The sequence below is a fragment of the Alligator mississippiensis genome, chromosome 1 (genome assembly GCF_030867095.1).
Source record: "Alligator mississippiensis isolate rAllMis1 chromosome 1, rAllMis1, whole genome shotgun sequence".
Taxonomy (NCBI): domain Eukaryota; kingdom Metazoa; phylum Chordata; order Crocodylia; family Alligatoridae; genus Alligator; species Alligator mississippiensis.
In genome coordinates, this window is record NC_081824.1 from 319,309,587 (window position 1) to 319,328,035 (window position 18,449).

At 43.4% G+C, this 18,449-nt stretch overlaps 1 protein-coding gene across 9 annotated transcripts in view; it reads left to right on the plus strand.

Annotated features, from left to right (window-relative positions):
• Positions 1 to 18,449, plus strand: part of SH3KBP1 (SH3 domain containing kinase binding protein 1) — a 361,711-nt gene that overhangs the window by 148,439 nt on the left and 194,823 nt on the right. For 4 of the 9 annotated variants that reach the window (XM_059720873.1, XM_059720872.1, XM_059720874.1 and 1 more), the window contains one exon: positions 10,582 to 10,662. The exons of 4 other annotated variants lie outside the window; for them this stretch is intronic. In XM_059720873.1, the coding sequence (XP_059576856.1) occupies positions 10,582 to 10,662 (81 nt within the window). Of the gene's footprint in view, positions 1 to 10,581; positions 10,663 to 17,098; positions 17,148 to 18,449 lie in introns of those variants that run through there. One more of the 9 variants, XM_059720879.1, reaches the window with a different exon arrangement.

Sequence of the window (18,449 nt, forward strand, 5' to 3'; positions counted from 1 at the left end):
CGGGGCATTACAATGGGCAGCCTCCCGCTTAATTGACATCGATATATGAATCAATTATCATCAAAGGCATGGCGAGCGAGATAAGCGGGCGGTTGCCCAGAGACAGGTGGGCGGGCCACGAAGAGCTTGGCCCTGAGTAGGCCTCCTGTCACGGTGACAGGTGGGCGGGCCACAGAGCTCGGCCCCAGGTGGCCCCCTGTCACACTAACTAACCTGAGCAATTAAGCTAGAAAGGAACAAGAGGAGATAAAGCAGGGGTGGCAAAATGTGGCTTGGGGGCCAGATGTGGCCTGCGGGGCCCCTAAAAAGTTTAGAAAATTAATATTAATCTGCCCTGGGCTGCCAGCTAAGGGGATGTTAACTGATGTGTTTGTTTGCCTTGCCATTAGAATTATTTTCCTTTGCCATCATGAGGTAAGGGTTCTGAATCCACAGAAAATACTTTGAAAAGCTGGAGAAATATTTTTATTGCTCCTGCACAATCAAAATAAAAAACTAAACAAAATACTTATCCTACTTGCTAACTCTTATACTCTGGAACAGCATTCTTGCATGGAGGAATGGCTTTTCCTCTCTGAGCAAATTTTCCTGGTTCCTCACTTTAGCTTAATGAAAGAAAACAGTTCTTCAGCGTTCAAACTATAACCTGATTTTGCTCATCATGACTCAGCCTCTTGTTAATTTGATTATGGGCTAGTCAGCTGTGTATCAGAAACACCATATGTAAATGCACAGTTGATAATCTGTGAGTGTTCTACATGAAATATGGTGCCCTTCACAGTCCTCTTTCTTTTTTTTAAATTGAAGAGAGATTTAAGGAACAAGTGTCTGTTTAACATCACAGTCTTTCAGGGATAATGCAAAACAATTCCTGAGCCAGATCCTCAGCTTCTATCGTTAAAGGCAGCTTCATAGTAGGTATTTAGCACCAAGTGGATCTGGCTCCATGTATTTAACTTGCCAGCTATTGCTTACAGAAGCCATCCAATAAGCTTGGATTGAAAATGCCAAGAAAAAGATTAAACAAAGCTTTTTACAATAAAACCTTTTACACTGCATAGGCTCTATGGGTTTTTTTATATTAATAGTGCACTCCATTTAAATTGTTTAAATGGATTAAAACATGAAGCAGTTATTCTCTCATATGAGAAAGGGGAAGTGTTTATAATAAATTGCACTTAAATAAAAAGGTGGGAGTATCGCCCACCTTTTGGTGAGTATCATTAATCTGGGTCTCTGTGCCAACTGAAGTAAAGAGTAACAGCCTGTCATGTTCAGCAAGCTAAAATAGTATATGTATCCATAAAGCCAAGGTGCCATGTCAGCACAAACAACGGACTTTTTCCTATAGTACATTCTTATTATGCCCCTCACCTTGTCTTAGGGGAAGGGATACCAAGAGCAGGATTGTCAAATATATGGTCGGTGGGCCAGTTCTGGCACACAGAGACCTGCCATCTAGTCTATCTAGATATATATCTCTGTATTTTCTGGTCATTTCAACCATGAGTTGAACTTGAGCCACTGACATAGAGGTAAAGGGCTGTGTTACATTTGCCAGTTGCTACCTGGTTATTACCTTCCTGCATTATTTGAGGCTTTTTGCTTTGACAAGGATGATTTAGGTGGCGGATTCAGTGCAGGCCTCTGCCGTTGACATCTTGTAAGGTTTGAAATCTTCATGAATATTTATGAACACTACAGCATAATAAAACAAAAAGGTAGATAATTTTGAGGAAGACAGGAAATGTAGCTTAATGGAGAAACTGTGATTTAGGATCTTAGGTTATTTATGTAGGTTTTTCTGTAAATAAAATTTATCTGCATACCAGGCAGTGAAACACTGATGTATATTATCAGGCATTCTCTTTGCAGCCACATCTGTCTTCCAAGGCAAAGGCTAGTGAATTACTCCAAGTCCTACATATATTTATATTCATTTTGCTTTGCAGCAGACAAATATGAAATCTCTATTGTGTGCTATATTTAATTTAAAATACAGACTGTGTTATGTAGCTCCAAATTTCCTCCTTTTTTTTTTAATCTGGATGTGGGTGGAGTTTTTTAGTTCCTATGGGTTTTTACAAAGGCTTTGCTATTACTGAATTCTCTTATTCTCTGGTTTTCCATACTGTGAAAAACAGATTTTTCTATGCATTTTTATTGGTTATCAGTAGAGACCTACCAAATTCGCGATTTTGTGGATTCTGTGAAATCCAGCATTGCTCATGAAATCTAGGTGCAATGCCTACAAAATCCATCGGGGAGCCTTACAGAAAAGAAAATGCTGGCTCCTCAGAGGGAGCCAGCAGTCCTCGGAGCATTGCAGCAGCCCGGCAGGGTGGGGGAGAGGGGAGGAAGGGCTGCCTGCTCGAAAGCTGTGCACAAAATGGCTGCTGCTTCCACCCCTCACCAGACTGGCTGTCTGCCATGTGGCCCTGCCCCTCTCTCTTAATCAGAGGTGAGGGGCAGGGCTGCATGACAGACAGCCCCAACAAACCAGCAGCGAGGGGTGGGACCACATGACAGGCAACCCCTGCAGCCAGTCAGAGGTGTGGGGGGCCTGCTGTGGTCCCCCACTGGGGCTTCAAAGCCACCCAGGCTGATGTAAACTCCCTCTCCAAGTTCACCTGTCCAGGAGCAGCAGTGAAGGTCATGCCTTGGAGGTGGCAGCAGTGTTGACTTAGAGCCAGTCCCACCTTCCTGAGCAGTAGCATGTTGACAGGTAGATAGACTGTCTACAGTAATGGGGAGGCTGGGAGTGGTGCACTCTGGGATACTGGAAGACTGGCAGTTACTCATATGATCTCCTTGGAATGGTCAGATGATAATGTAGCATAGTTTATTTAATGCAGTCTGGAGATGCTCCTTGTGAGAAAAGATGCAATTTTACTATAGTAGGAGTACACTTGGCATGATTTCCTGTTTGAATGCACAGATGCTTGCATTTAAATTGCATTTAATGTGCAAAGTGTAAAGGCCCTAAGTGTTTATATTGGTGGTATATGGGGAGGTGTAGAAGTAAATTAGTCATTTGTGCTGGTATCATTTCTTAATGTCACATTTACTTACTGAAAATTATTCTTTGGAGGAGTCTGTCCTCCATTTCATTTTCCTCTTATCCTGAAAATAGTTTGACATCTGTTTCTGATCCTCCTACCCAAATCTGTCCTGTTTTTCAAAGTGTTCAGTACTTTGTCCTTCTTGAACTAAATAATCATCAGACACCCTTTTCATCTCTTGTAATCTCCAGGAATAGCTCTTCCCTGATCTTTCCTTTCCAGGAGGAAGATAAATATCAGACTTACCATCTGCTTCTTAGAGGTTCACATTGCTGTACTGGCTGCTACAATGAAAAATAGGAGCTAACAGTACTGTGACGGGGAAGGATGGCGGAAGGGGAAGGGAATCTTCAAAAGTGTCTAGTAAATTTGTAGGCAAAATCCTGTTGAAATATAAAGGAACTAAGTGCCTGAATTCCATAGGCACTTTGAAAAATGTCCCTCGTAGCTTGGGATTTAAACATGTCAGATGCATTGCGTGGTGGGCCAGTAGGGGGCGCCCCTGCATTGAGCCACCCACCTCACTGTGCCCGACCACCTTCCAGGCTCCAAGTGCCGCCCTGGGGTGCCTCACGTCTGACCGACCCCCTTCCTGGAGCACACCCGCTAGCCTGGGGGTTCCATTGCCACCTCCCAGGGCTTTGGACTTAATTCTGGCTCTGTACACCCTGGGAAACACAGGCCTAGTAGCCCTCAAGGGTACTTGATTCACTTCAAGAAGTTGGGATGCTTCCCTCAGTCGGAAGCACAAGTAGTGGTCTCCCTTAGTCAGCCTAACCAAGGGGACCCCCAGGCATAATCTAGACCCACTCCCAATAAGTCTCCCATGCTAGGTACAAAGGAGAACTTTACTGATTACAAGGAGTAGGGTTGGACTAGGGTACAGGGTAGAGCAATATCAGAGAAATCCCATAGAGCAAACTCCCATGGCTGGGTAGCCTTTTGACCACGCATCTGAGTTACTGCAAGCTGTATATCTAGTTAGATCTCAGGTAACTTACAAGTATCATCCAGAGGCAGGTGGAGATTCCCTCTGGAGGCAGGCAGTTCCTTGATCATGAGTTTTGAGAAAGAGAGCAAGTTACCAGATGGTTCAGCTCTTCTCTGTCTCTGAGTCTCCCTCATGGCTGCTGCCCCCTCCTCCTGGGCAGTCCTTAACTTATATAGCCCTTGTGACCTCATTTACCTGGTCCAATGGAGGCCAGCACCAGTTGGCTGTCAGCCAACCAATTTGAAATACATCACTAGTTGCTGTGCAGACTCTAGCCCACCAGGGAGCAAGCCCCTCACCCAGGTCTGTGATACTAGTTACATAGGCAGAGGGAGCAGGTTCCCCCCTCCCTCAGGAATATATCCAGCTCAGGTTACCTAAAGAGATAGGGTAAAGGTGTGTATTCTCTGCTGGGCCCATCCTAATCAAATTGTCACAGGGCAGAGTTTTTTGGTGGGGAGACAAAGGTGGCTTTCTGCCACACATAGAAGTAGCAATCACAGCTCATTTTGAGTTCTAGTACCTGTATTTTTCCTTGACCTAAAAATAGTAAGCAAGTGCAATCATTACAATATTGATAATGGGATTGCTAGATTATCCTGAGAAAAGAAGGGAATTTATGGTGGTCAGTGCAGCTAGTTTATAACAAAGGTTAATTTGGCCAACAAAAGTCTCAGAACATCTTTTGTGCAGAACATCTCAGCAAGGGAGAAAGATAATTTCCAACAGAGTGAGGGGAAGGGTCTGATGAAATTTGCACAGGACTTATTCATGGAGACCATATCAGAGGTCCAGGCCTGCAAATTTCTCTAGTGTAGACCAGACTTCAGACATTCAATTTACATTATGTAATGTCAGTCACATGTGCCTTTCTTTAATCTCTTGGTTACAAACCATATTTACCCCTTGTAAAATTGCTGGTTTGGGACAAGGAAATTTGCACAGTGCCAAAATTTGATTGTAGGGCTCAGAAGTTATGGCTTTATGAATGATTTCCAGACATGACTGCTAGGGGTTAAGATAAGCAGTTATTCTCCCTGCTGTCCTAAGTTAGGCATATTTTGATAGCAAAGTGATGTGCCACTGGGACTGTTTTGGCCAACAAAGGACTGAAGGAAATGAGATTGCAGATAGATCAAGGAAACATTCCAACTTCCCATGTGCTGGGATTCGCACCAAAGGCCACTGCCTATAGCATAATCTAAATACCTTGGTTACAGTTCCCAATATCTGTTTTTGTGATAAATCTGTTAAAAAAATAGTACTGTAGCAGAAAACTTTCTTCCCCTTATGGCTGAGTAAAATTTGAATTGGAGAAATCACAGAAGCAGTGACTGGTGCCCTGGGAGAGAGTATTAGAAGCACTGTTCTCTTGCTTTAGGGCTATGCCATATCACTGCCACTGGAAAAATACAGGATTCTGTGACCAGTCTAATTGTACTAGGTAGAGTCCTTTTGGGCAAAACCCATATTGGTCTTGCACTGGTAGATGGTAGCAGAGAGAATGACTCCATGTTGGCCCAACATTGCCGAATGCAATTTTATCTAAACAGTGGTATATACTGTTAGGAATGTTTTTGTATTTGGGTATGTGGTTTGTAATAGATCCAGTAAGCAGGGCCCAATAGTTGTTTGCAAGCAAAATTTCTCTTCCGTAGGCCAGACTTCAGAGGTTAATATACTTTATGTAATGGATTTCATATGCGCCTTTCTTTCCTTTCTTGGTTATACCAAAGTGTATTTACCACTTCCTGAAGGTGATGCTTGGATTCCTAGCTAGGTGCTGTCTCTTGACCCTGCTCAGGGGCTCTCTTTTACATCATCATCATCATCTAGCTAGCATAAGAAAACTGTCAGTTTAATTGCAGACTTTCAGATCCCCATTTATTTTCTCTCACACACATACACTCTTTCTCCTTTGATCTCAATTGTATTCCTTTTCTAGATGCTCTGGACTTCTAGAAAAAAGGATAACTCATGTCTATTCATCTGTTTGCCCCACTTCTAATCTGCTATAATTTGGGGAGTAAACATATTTTCTATGTTCTGTTTTCCACCTGAAGAATAACTTCAGTGGCTGCCTCTGCTCGTCATTTTTATGGGTAGTTGCAGGGTGGAATTCACATCATTTTTACTGCTTCTTCTGCTACCTAAAGAATCCTGACTAGTAGATTCAGATTGATCATAGGGTCCTGTGGACACAGCAGGGAAATTACTTCATGTTTAGAAATACCGTATTATCTCATGTACAATACATTCCAGAAGAAAATACACACCTTGTTTTTGAAAGGCAGAATGAAGATCTTTCCCTGTAGAAAGTAACTACAGGAATAGTTATAGAATAATAGCAGCCAGGAAGCTGAGTCTTCTCATGGTTCAACTATCTGTGAGCTATGTGCAGACTTCACTTTTACTTTTGCTGGTAACCACAAAAACTGCTCTTATTGTCTTTCTTGCATATAATATGTGCTGCAATTTCCAGCAGCTGGTTTTCAGAAAAAGGTGCATACAAGAAAACATGGCATTTCTTTGATGCTATAGAGTTGAAAGTCAAATTGGGTTCTTTCCATTTTGTATATCTTAAGTTCTAAGGGCCAAACTATGATCTCCTTACTTCTACTCTATGGGGCATGAAAAAGGACAGAAGGCTAGAACTGAGAGATAGTGAGGCTACAGAGGTGTACCCAAAGGCCTACTATATTTACTTGAATCCAAGACAAGGTTTCCCCCCCGCTCCCCATTTAATATGGGGGGGGGCCTTGTCTTGAATGTGAATACAAGGCAGGGGCAGGCGAGCAGGCAGCTGCTGCATCTCTGGGTTTGGCATCTACTTGTGTTTGAAGCTGAAGCTGCTGCTCTGCTTCTGCCTCCCCTCTCCCCCCACTGCCACCACTGGCATTGGCTCTGGCTTGGGGTATGAACCACATGGTTGCTTTGGTCCTGGCCCAACTATGCAGCAGCAGCCTGGTGGCACCTCCAGCCTGAGGCCAGGGTTGGGGCTGGAGCTGCTGCCACCATAGTTCCTGCTAATGGCTGGGCTGGGGCCAGAACAACCATGGGCTTAGTGCCCCAGACTGAAGCTGTGGCCAGGTCTTGAGGGTAAAGGTGGTGGGAGGATTGGTGGGGGGCAGGCAGCACAATGGCAGCAGATACTGCGGGGAGAGCAGGTTAGAGGGGCAGGCCACTTGATTCCCCTGCCACCTATCCCCTACTGCTGCTTGCCCCACTACAGTGGTAGGGGTGGGAACAGATGAATGTAAAACTACTTCCAATAATTAGGTTCTATACCTGGGAAATTCTAACATTTATAAATTTGCCATATCTAGAATTTAATTCTTGCAGAGTTGTCTTAAATTCAAAGACATCTTGGTTTCAGGTACATACTGTAATTTAGTCTGCAAAGCCTTTATTATAAGTGGTGATGTGCAAGGGGAAAACGTACTCAGTTTGACTTTCGGAGCCCAAGGTGAGTATGCCTGGGAGGCAGAAAAAAAAAGTAATGCCTGGGAGGCAGAAAAAAAAAGTAACACCTGGGAGGGCATTTAAGATTAGATATTTGAGATTCAATAAAATGATAGCATTGATTTTTCATTGTTAGCCATCCAGCGTAGAATTTTGTTTTGAAGTCTACTTACATTGATGGCTGCCTTTCCCTTCTCCATCCATAAAGGAAATTTGCTACTCACTATGGGCAATTAGATTTTTCAAGCTATGCATATTATTCCTGTTAGCACTAATGATAGCTACACAAATAAATTCCTCACCCTTTTCCATGGAAGATAAACCCATATGTATATATAATAGTTGAACTTTTAGAGAGATCAACTCTGTTTTCTCACAAGGCCCAAAAGCACGAGACAAAAATGAAAGAATCAAAACTTTTTTGCATTTTGGCTAGTTTGCTTAGACACCTTTTGGATGACATTTGAATGTTTCTTAGTCTTGTGAGCAGGGAAAGAAGAACATGAGTACAGCACAGCTCCACTGTATGAAACTGTGGGGCCTTGACATTTGTCACATTTTTTTCAACAAAACCATACTAATAAACTGAATTATTAACTACCTGCCTTTCACTTAAGTTATTGGTTGTAGTAGCCTATTTGTCACTTTAGCTCAGTTGAGCTGAACGCCCTTTCACTCCTGTTGTAAATGCCAAAAGATTTCCTCTGTAGGTTAAGAACAATGGAGAAGAAAAAGTCTCAGTACAGCAGAGTAGATCTGTGGCATTTTGAAGTCGCTGTGGGCAAATACGGAAGGTACTGAGCAGTTGCCTAAGGGGAAGGAGAGCAAGTTAGGAAGAGATGAATCTTGCTTCACCCTTCATCACCAAGGGCCACTTAAAGTGACTGGTATTGCCTCTGTATTACTAGTAGCACAATTTCCCACAACTGAAAACCCTGAGGTGCATCTCTTACTGCACTCCCAATCAAGTGCTATTTTGGAAATGCAGATGAGACTACAGGGATGTATTTGGTAGCCGTGTTGGTTGGTCTGAGACAAAATGAAATGCAAAACTAGAACTCTTGGTTCAGAGATAAAAGCTTTTATTAGACCAACTAAGAGAACGCAAAAATATTATCTTTTTCTGCAAGCTTTTGGGCACATGCACCTTTTCTCAGGTTCAGGGAAAATTAAAGATGGTAAAAAGTCCCCATGGGTAGAAAATAACTTCATTTTTGCACAGAGGAAACTGAAGGTGGAGGTCTGTTCTTCTAGGTCTGAGACTGTGTCTTTCAGATGAGACTCCAGGCCTTTCATTTTTCTGAAATGCTCTTGTGAACCCAGCTGATCTGGAAACCATCTCCAAGCACTTGTATGATCCAGACTAATTGTCCTGTGTGGCAAGTAGACTGAGATAGCTCCTTTCGTAGAAGAGATTGTGATCGACCCAGTACAGCATTCCACTCTGGTCAAATAAAATTACTTTTTGGAAAACCAACTTAGAATCTACATAGTTTCTGATGTACAGAGCCTCAATAGGCCAGAAGCCTCAAGGGTTTGCTTGTATTATCATATCTGTTTACCACGTTCCAGGACATGTGTTCCCCATGCACAGTACAGCAGTTGGGTAACCACCAAATAACAAAGCACTGTATAAAATGCCCTTTCAAAAAGCAGGTTACTTTTGGATTATAGCAATTTCTCAACAGTAGGCAAGAAATAATAACAAATCTTAACATGAGCAGTGTGCAATTGAGGGTTCCTCCTGGTGAGTTTTCCCTTTAGCAGAGCTAGAGGATGGTTAGTTGTATACACTAGCATGCTGAGCTGCTGTGTGTCACTGCATCAGTAAGGGATGTTAGCAAGGCTCTATTCTGAGAGAGATTTTTAGAAATGTCATGGCTTAATTGCCATTTTAAAGTACATGGATGTGTGTGTGGCCTACAAGCTTGCAGCAGAGGAGAGATTTGTCTCTATCTAAAAGGGACCGGGAAAGGATCCAAAATTGGGTTTGCCTATTGTGTGTAGTATGTGATTTTTCAAGCACACTTTTTACTTAATAAATGAATAAAATCTTAATTTTAAGTGTCCCAATATTGGAGACACTTAGTTCTCAAGGAAGAACAAATTAGTGATTTTAAAACTAAGTAAGAACAGATGAAGTTAGAAAAGCAGGCAGATCTGCACAACTGTATAACTGTTGCCAATGATATGGTATGGGGATTTCATAGAGTACCCATTTGCTTATGAAGGATGGATTCTATTGCTGATGTACCAGGACCTGAAGTCAGATAAAAATTTGGCTACTTATGTGTACATTTGATAGGAACAAACTAAAGCATTGTAAGTTTGCTATGTTCCTGTATGTGTCAGCATTGTCACCCCATAAGAGCCATCAAGTTTAAGTTTTAAAACAATTGGTTGGGTTATATCACCTTACCTATGAATAGTACTATTTTGCTATGCAAATAATCCCACTGACTTCTGGGAGTGAATATGTAATATGTGAAGAAGAGTGGCAGAATCAGGCCCATTTTGTTGAACTGAGAAAGACCTTTTCCTAGTGTATCAAACTATGGGCCATACTCTTCCTTTATTTTTCTGATGTTTCTAAGCATTAAATGTGGCTTATGTAGGCTTATCTGAGGGCAGAATTTAGTTCTCTGATGTAATATTCCAGATCCTATGAATATGGCAAAAATCCTCAAGTATAAAAGGAAGGCAAGGCTTATGTGCTGTGTGTGCACAAGTTTTTTAATTTAATTGATTGCCTTTAATTGCTTTAAAATTGAGAATTATATTAAAATACGACTGTAAATTGTTTAGCTACTCTAGACGGAAGTGATATTGTTAGGTTACATTCCAGAGCAATGTCCTTCAAGAGGCACATTTGTTGGGGGGGCAGATATTATTTGATTGCATATATTTTATTTTATAATATTTTTTTTTCTCCTGAGTTGTCACAAAGACACTTGCACGGACCCAGAGGGACAGCCTTCCATCTTCAGCTCCCTCTGTGCAAAAATTAAGTTTATTTCCTACCTATGAGGACTTTTTACCATCTTGTACCATCTACATTTTTCCCAGAGCCTGATGAAGGAACTTTGATCCCGAAAGCTTGCATAGAAGGACAAATTTCTTGCCGTTTTCCAGTTGGTCTAATAAAAGGTATAATTTTGGAACCAAGAGTTCTAGTTTTTTGTATGTCTGATGAGTTGGCAAACACTTTTTAGCTCTTGATTTGAGAGACTGACTGGAAATGAGTCTACCAAAGAGGAAGGGTAGAGAAAAAAGACCAAAGTGCTTTTGCAAAGCTTGCATAGTAATTTTATGACCGAATTACAGTATTGTCAGCCAATGGCTGTGTTCTAGAAACCAAAATCAGTTAGGCCAACTGTCAGAACAAGTGCTGTCTGCCGCAAATGACTTTCCAGAACTGTTCTGCCCACCTCAATGAAGCAATCCCAGAAGACTATTTTGCTACATTTCAGAAACTATAATTTTACATGCTTCTCTCTTATCCAAGCAAGTCTATTCATGAGACAGGACAACTTTAATTAAGTAGTAATCTGCAAAAATGCATCAGTTTTTGGAGTGTGGCACTGAAATGGGCAATGGTGATAAGTACTGGGAGGCATGTCTGTCTGCTGTATGTACTCATTTGTGTCTCCCTCACATTACATTTTGCAAGACACTGTTCTTCAAAGGTAATCCAAGCTCTGTAAATTGGTATCTAAACTGATACCTAAAACAAGAGCTGGCAGGATACAACAGGAGTTAGTGTTTTATTTTTATTTACCTGTAACTTCTTTCTGAAAGTTATTCCTTTGTTCATTGAGTCTCTGGTTCTCGCCACCAGGTTCTCGCCACCTGGCTGGTGCAGTAAGCTATTCAGTAACTTTAAAAAGACAGCATGTGGTCTGTGGAAAGATGGCTGCGGGGGAGGAAGTATTCTGGCTTACTTTTTAAGTGTGTGCATGCACATGCATGTGTACACACCATGTACACACTTTAATTTTCTTAAATGAATTTCAAAATTTGCCATAACTACCCTAAAAAATAAAATAAAGAAATAGCTTTATGACTTTTTATGTTGTTTCCCACATGAATGACCCCCTTACCCCTTACCTCTTATCATTCTTCCCCTGGAGGTATAATTTGGGATTTGTGCATCCCCTGTGTCCGATTCAGGGAGCTAACCACTATTACTGGTTCTTAAAGAAACAATCGGCTTCCCATGAAGACAGACCTTTCTGATATGTACACTACTTGTCCATATGATGCAGAAGGCAGAGCTATCCAACTGCCAGCCAGTGGGCTGCATGCAGCTCCTAAAGGGTTAGTATGCAGCCTGTGGCTCCTGCTGTGCCCCTGTCACAGCAGCTGTGTTCTTTGGGCTCCCTCACTCTACTTTAACTTATACTTCCTCCTCCCCCCCCCCCCCCGCCTCCAACAGTGTGGAGATGCAGTGGGAAGGGCTCAAGGTAGATGAGCTCTGGGCAATGGGGGGGGGGGGGGAGAGCGGGGGAAGATTAAGGGTGCCCGTGCTGCATGTGACAAAGGTACGAGCCAGAGGGAGCCAGCATTTTATTTTTGGTAAGGTTTTAGACTTTTTGGAAGTTTTTTTGGGGGGGGAGGGGTATTTTTTGTTTTTCCCCCCAAGTAGCCTGCCAAAAATTTGCTGAACCCTTGCTTTTTTGTGGGTCCAGCCTGAAATTGTCGTTTTACACTAAAATCATGACATTGCAATTTCAGTAGGGCCCTACTTATTAAATGCTGAACTTATCCTTGAAAAACTTTAAACTATATTATTTGTATAAAATTTAAATTTACCAGTAAGACTTACAAGATCAAAATGTCTTTGCTTTGCTTTATTTATAACCATTTTAAACTTGTTGATGTACAGTCAAATCACTAGAGCAAAATCAAAGCATGTCCTCCATTATAAATTGCACATTAAATACAAAGGATAAAATATAGTTCATTGTGATAGGCCTGTAATTGTACTTCTGAGGGAGCTTTTGATCCTGTTTTGGCCTCAAATTTACCTGTGGTACAGAGGTACTTAGCTGTGCTTAGTCTCAGGTCAGGCAGGAGGCAGGGCAGGGTTACACTTTAAAAACTGTTTCAGAGAGGATGGGTTTTTGTAGGCAACAGCCTACCTCTTAAGATGCTTCATCATTAGCAGTTGCCTATGAAAGCTCATCCTCTCTGAAACAGTTAGCCTCTAAGGTGTCACCCTGCCTGGCCTGCTGCTTGTCTGTGGTTGGAATGATTGATGAGTAGTCGGTGTTGATGGTACTGACATCTTTCTCTTCAAAAGACAGAGAACTTCCCTAATACTGGTCCTTTGGACTGTGCATAAGTCAAAGAAAAGGAGCTAAATTGCTTAGCACTGCTTGGAGTTTAACTACAGATACCTCTGCAGGATTTGTGGAAGCTTCTTCCAAATTGGATTGGCTTGCAGTATGTAATAGTAGTTAGTTAGTTAGTAGTTAGATAGTTTCTCTCTTGTGTAATTTGTCCATGACAGTTTCCTAGTGTTGGAGAAAAGTGACACTGCAGTGTTAGAGAACATGATCCTGCATTCATGTTGCACAGTCTTATATTGGAGTAGAGGGGCCACAGCTCAGTTGCTAAATGACCCCTGCAACTCATGGCTGGAAGCAGTGTGGGCTAAAGCAGCATTTTGCAACCCGTGAGTTGCAACCCAAAAGTGGGTCGCAAGAATATATGCAAGGGTCACAAACAAACTTTACAAATGGAAACTTGAAAAATGGATTCTCCTTTAAAGGAGAAAAAAGGTAGAAAACTGGCTTTTCACTTGCAGGCTGGCAGAGTTCCAGCCTGCAAGGGGGTGCTTGGGCCTGCTTGGGGTCTGAGGGTGGGAGGCAGTGGGGTGGGAGTGAGGGGCACTGGGTCGGGACTGGCTGTCGATGTTTACAAATGGGTCCTGGTACGAAAAAGGTGGAGACCCGCTGGGCTAGAGGACAGAACATGGGGATGTAAACTCTCTTCTTGGCTCTACCCACTAGTCTGCTGGATAAACTTGGCAAAGTAGTTTCACTTTTGTGCTGCAAAGCTAGATCAGATCAAGGTAATATTTTTATTATTTTCTGTTGGGAAGAAGGACAGGTGATCTGCCAAAGAGATGTTTGGCAGGATAAGTCTGATGTAGAAGGCACTTCCTTGAACCCTTTCTAATTGCAACGAAGTATCTTTTGGAAGACAAATGAAAGGTGAGTGATTTTATCAAATCCTTATCAAGATAGGAGTTCCTTGGAATAGTAACTTGTTAAAGGAAAAAATCTATTTGAAACAATATCACTAAAAACCAGCTTTCATTTTGTGATAGAATATTTCATCTGTCTCATAGAAAACTGCTTCAAAATATTCCTTTGTATTTTGAAGCCAAAAATAGGATGTACAAAAATAAAGTTCCTGAAGTAGTGCTAATTTAGTCAGGGGAAAGGCATTTTTATACTGCAACTGGCTAATTTAATGTGCTGCTTAAAACAATATCTTTCTTTTTCTGTTGCATAACACAGATCATATGGCCCTCGAAGGGTTAACCTGCACCCCTCACCCTTCTAGTCCGGGGCCCCACTCCAGCCCCACTCTCTCCACTGCTTCAGCTGCTGCTGCCCCTGTTGCCGTCTCCAGGCTTCCCCTTCCTCCCCCAGCTTCCCTTCCTCTCCTCAGCCCTGGAGGAAGGGTAGGGGCGGTGCCCTGGCACAACTTGCAGGGACCTGCAGCTTGGTACCTGCCCACAACACAGGAGCACCGGCACTGTTTAGAGTGGGGTGGGGTGGCAGCTGGTGCAGCACACAGGGCATGAGGGCAGTAGCATGGTGCAGTGAAATGCTCAGTGTATAGCACAATGCAGGGCAGACCTGCGCAGTGTAGTGGGGCGGGGGCATGCATCCCATGTGCTGTGCAGCCCCCAGCTCTGCAGAAGTTGGACAACCTTGACATTGATCAGGTCGTATGCAAGATGTGCACCAAAATTAGGTCCCTGTTGGTATTTTAATTTTACTTTACATGTTTTTTGTTGGTTTTTCTGACTGCAACCTTGATATTACATTTAAGTTAGGTTTGCACCTTTTATACATTAAGTTTTTGGTCCACTTAATTAGCCTTTTCTGTAACAGTTGTCTGTTTTTGCGATTTAAGCGATGTAGTTTCTACTTGAGTTTTTGTTATGCTAGTAATTCTATAGCTTTTGCTGCTTCTACTCCAGGATGTGCTTATGTAGGAATCAATAGCTCACTGACATATGAACTGTGTCGCTCAAACACCCCAGACAGGTTCGGTTCATGTTGTTGTTTTCACTCTTAATTAAACTATTGTACATATATTGTGCCACCAGTCAGAGATAATGTAAGTGTAGCTATTCCTATGTTTTACTGTGGGTATTTCCCATGCTTCTGGGCTTTGCTGCTTGCCAAATAGGGCTGGGAGGGAATTTCACCTCCTCCTCCCTCCTTCTCTGTGTCATGGTGTTTTTAAACCTCCTTCAGAGACAGTGGGTGTTGGCTTCAGCCAAGGCTGGTGACTCTAGCGTGGATGTGCCAATACTCCTGCTGGGATCAAAGCCAGAGGTTCCTGGTTAGAGCAGTGTTGATGCACACTTCTGGGGAAAAAGAACCATTGCATATTTATTGATGCTATTGAACTGTGTGTAAGCTAATTAATACGTTTAACAAAAATCCTCTTTCAAATTTCAGAGTGCTATCAAAGTATTCCTGCCAGATTTCTAAAATATGCACGGCTTTGAGAATACAAATTTTGGTGAGAAAATTCCCGTATGGCTAGCTCCACTCCTTGACAGGTGTCCCATCCCCTGACTACCATCTTGAGACTAGAAGTCCTACTCCTAGCCTTTGTCACTATAAGTCCGTCCCTTTGCCCCCTGGAAATACTCCTTTTGGGAGGGGGAAGTTGCCATCGTAAAACCAAAAAAACCCAAATCATACACTAAAAGTCAAACATCTACGATAATGTATTTTAATTTTATTACAAAAAATATTTTTGTCATGGTTTTTGTTTGTATACGGTATATAGAGGGGAATGCATAATAACTCAAAAATAAATTCTTACTCTTATATTGTGTGTGGGGGGGTGGTTGGGGATGTGGGTGTGTGTGTCTGGTGAGGGGTGTGTGTGGGTGTGTGTGGTGGGGTGGGGGGAGTTTGTGAGGGGGGGTGGCTGTGGGGGGTGCATAGGGTATGTTGGGGGGTTGTGTGGCATTTGTGGGGTGTGGGGATGTAGCTCTAGAACACACTCTTTTCTCCTGCAGTCAGTGCAGGCAATGCTGGGGTGGGGGGGACCCCACACACACTCCCCCCATGGCATAGCAGCAGGTAGGGGCGCACAGGTGCCTGGCTCTGGCAAGCATGGCATGTTGCAGCAAGAACTGCAGCTCCTGCTGGGCCGTTTGTTTCCCTGGCAATCCCCACACTTGCGGGGCACAGGAGGGAAGCCCCAGGTGCTGGAGCCTCTGCTTTCCCTGCCCCAGCCTGCTCCAGTGCCTGCGCTCCGTGAGTGTGGGGAGCGCTAGGGAAACAAACGGCCCATCAGATGTCGTGCTCCTTGTAGCGCTGGCCAGAGCCAGGAGCCTGGGTCCCCCTCCCCCTGCTGTTGCTGTCCCCTGCTGCCTGCCAGAGCTGCGCACCATAGGGAGGAGTGTGGAAGGGGTCCCCATACCCTTCCCCCTCACAGCCATGCCCTGCCCACCTGAGCTCCACGCTGCAGCCAGCCCCACACTCCCACCCAGCTGCATCCCTGTCCCCTCCCACAGCTTTCCTACCTGCTGCCCAGAGGGAGCGCGACGCCAGGGAAGCCTGCAACAGCAGGCCTGCCCAGTGTTAGCAGGGCCTACCTGTCCACCCACAAGGGCGGGAGCAAGGCATAATAGGATATGTTGGGGACAGGTGTTGGGACCTCATTCCCACCCTCGCGGGGAGAAGGGTTGGGTGGGGCACAATTCGTTGGGGGGCCCACGGGCAGAATGAAAATGCCTGGCGGGCTGGATGTAGCCCGTGGGCAATATTTTGCCCACCCCTGAACTAAGGCATGCATATTTTAAATTTTCTCTTCAGAAATTCAGATTAAAAAACCATAAAATGAAAATGCATGGTGCTGTGGCTACCCTAAACAGAAACCAGAAACTGTTAAATATACAATCTATAGGTAGCATCAAGTATAGCACAATGCAAACATTTCTACAAGCATAAAGCAATAGATGGCTTTCTTTGTTGTAGAGTCATTAAACATTATTTTTGCAAACTAAACAAGATCAAAAGTTATTTTTCCAACTTGTTTCTATATACTACAGCTTGCCTCATCAGAAGAAACAGCAGACCAAACCATTTCCTCAGTGATACATATTTAGCTTTGAAAAAGGGAGATAGGAAGCGCAACTGAAGTCGGTATATTTAGACTGTGGTACAAAGCATAAGAAAAATCCCCAGTCCCTCTAAATCTGAGGGCAGCATTTGAGAAGGCACAGATAAGCTTGATAACAACATCTTTTTTTTCTACAGTGACTATCTTAATAATTTTGTCAGCACAGCTATGTTCTTCTTTTCTTAAAACAGCTTGACCTTTCCTGGGCATATGTCAAGAATGGAGGCAGTTCACTACAACTCTAAGTTAGTATTGAGCACTGGGGCTGATATATGCCACCAAATATTCACTCTGATTCTGGTTTTATATTTAATTTGCAGTAGCCTGTATACTTTAAGCATGGTTAATAGGGTAGTTTAAATATGTATATTTAAATATACAGTAAAAGCTCTGTTATCTGGCATCTATGGGGAATGGGGGATGCTGGTTCATCAAATATGCCAATTAGTCAAATATGCCGGGTCCGGTGCTCCAGGGTTTTCACTCCCTGGTGTCAGTGTGCTGGGGGACAGGGAGGGGGGCTGCTTTGCCCCAGGCCGTGGTCCACAAGGAAGAAGTGAAGAAGAAGAACTCAGCTCGCAGCGGTGAAACCAGAAGTGGGACTTCCGGTTTTGCTTTTGCCACGTCCTTTGGAAGGATTGACAGATGCCAGTTAGTGGAGCATTCTGGATGGTGAAGTGCCGGATAACACAGCTTTTGCTGTATAAATAGAGGCATGAAGAGTCTAACATTTTGTTGTTGCATACTTTTGCAACAGGTATGCAACCTATGTTACAGAGTGCATAGAAGGGGGGTGTGTGTGTATGTGTGTGTATATACATATATATACTTTATTGCATTCTGTAGCATATACCAGGTATTAAACAACACTATAAAATGTGTCAGAGGCTATGCTCTGATCTTAACATTAAGATCCACATGGGCAGACTCTTGCATTATTCATGTGGAATCCACTAAAGTAATTGAGTTGTCATATAAGCCCAAGGGTTCACCTTGACAGTTTACATTGTAGGACTGGTGTCAGAGGACATTTTTACATATGCTCCAGGGGTAGGTGGGACACTTTAATTAGAGTATGCTGCACTGTCTCATGTATCGGTGTCTCTGTGCTTTGAAATGGTGGTGGGAGCACTGTAACTAAAGCGCGTTTGATGACATGGGCTACTGGTACCTCCCGAGTCTGGGGGGGTACCAGTGGGGAATGACTGGGGGGTGTCCCCCAGTGGCCAGTTGCCGAGCACGCCGGTGACATGGCAGCAGCGGAAATGCTGGCACTTCTGCACAACAGCGGTGGAGCCAGTTTTAGCGGGGCACAAGTGCTCTCCATGCCCTGCTTCCAGCCAGAGGGCTTGCTCTCAGAGGAGGGATGTGCCTCCCCATACCTCCCTATGCATTGCCTATGTTTGATGAGCTTTAGATAATGTGGCCCCGCTGCTGGTTTAAAGTGCACGGATGCTGATACGCGAGACACAGAGGCTGGCTGGAGCGCACTATTTAGTACACTCCAGGAGACTCAGTCGAGTCTGCTCTGATGTGCTGAAATTACA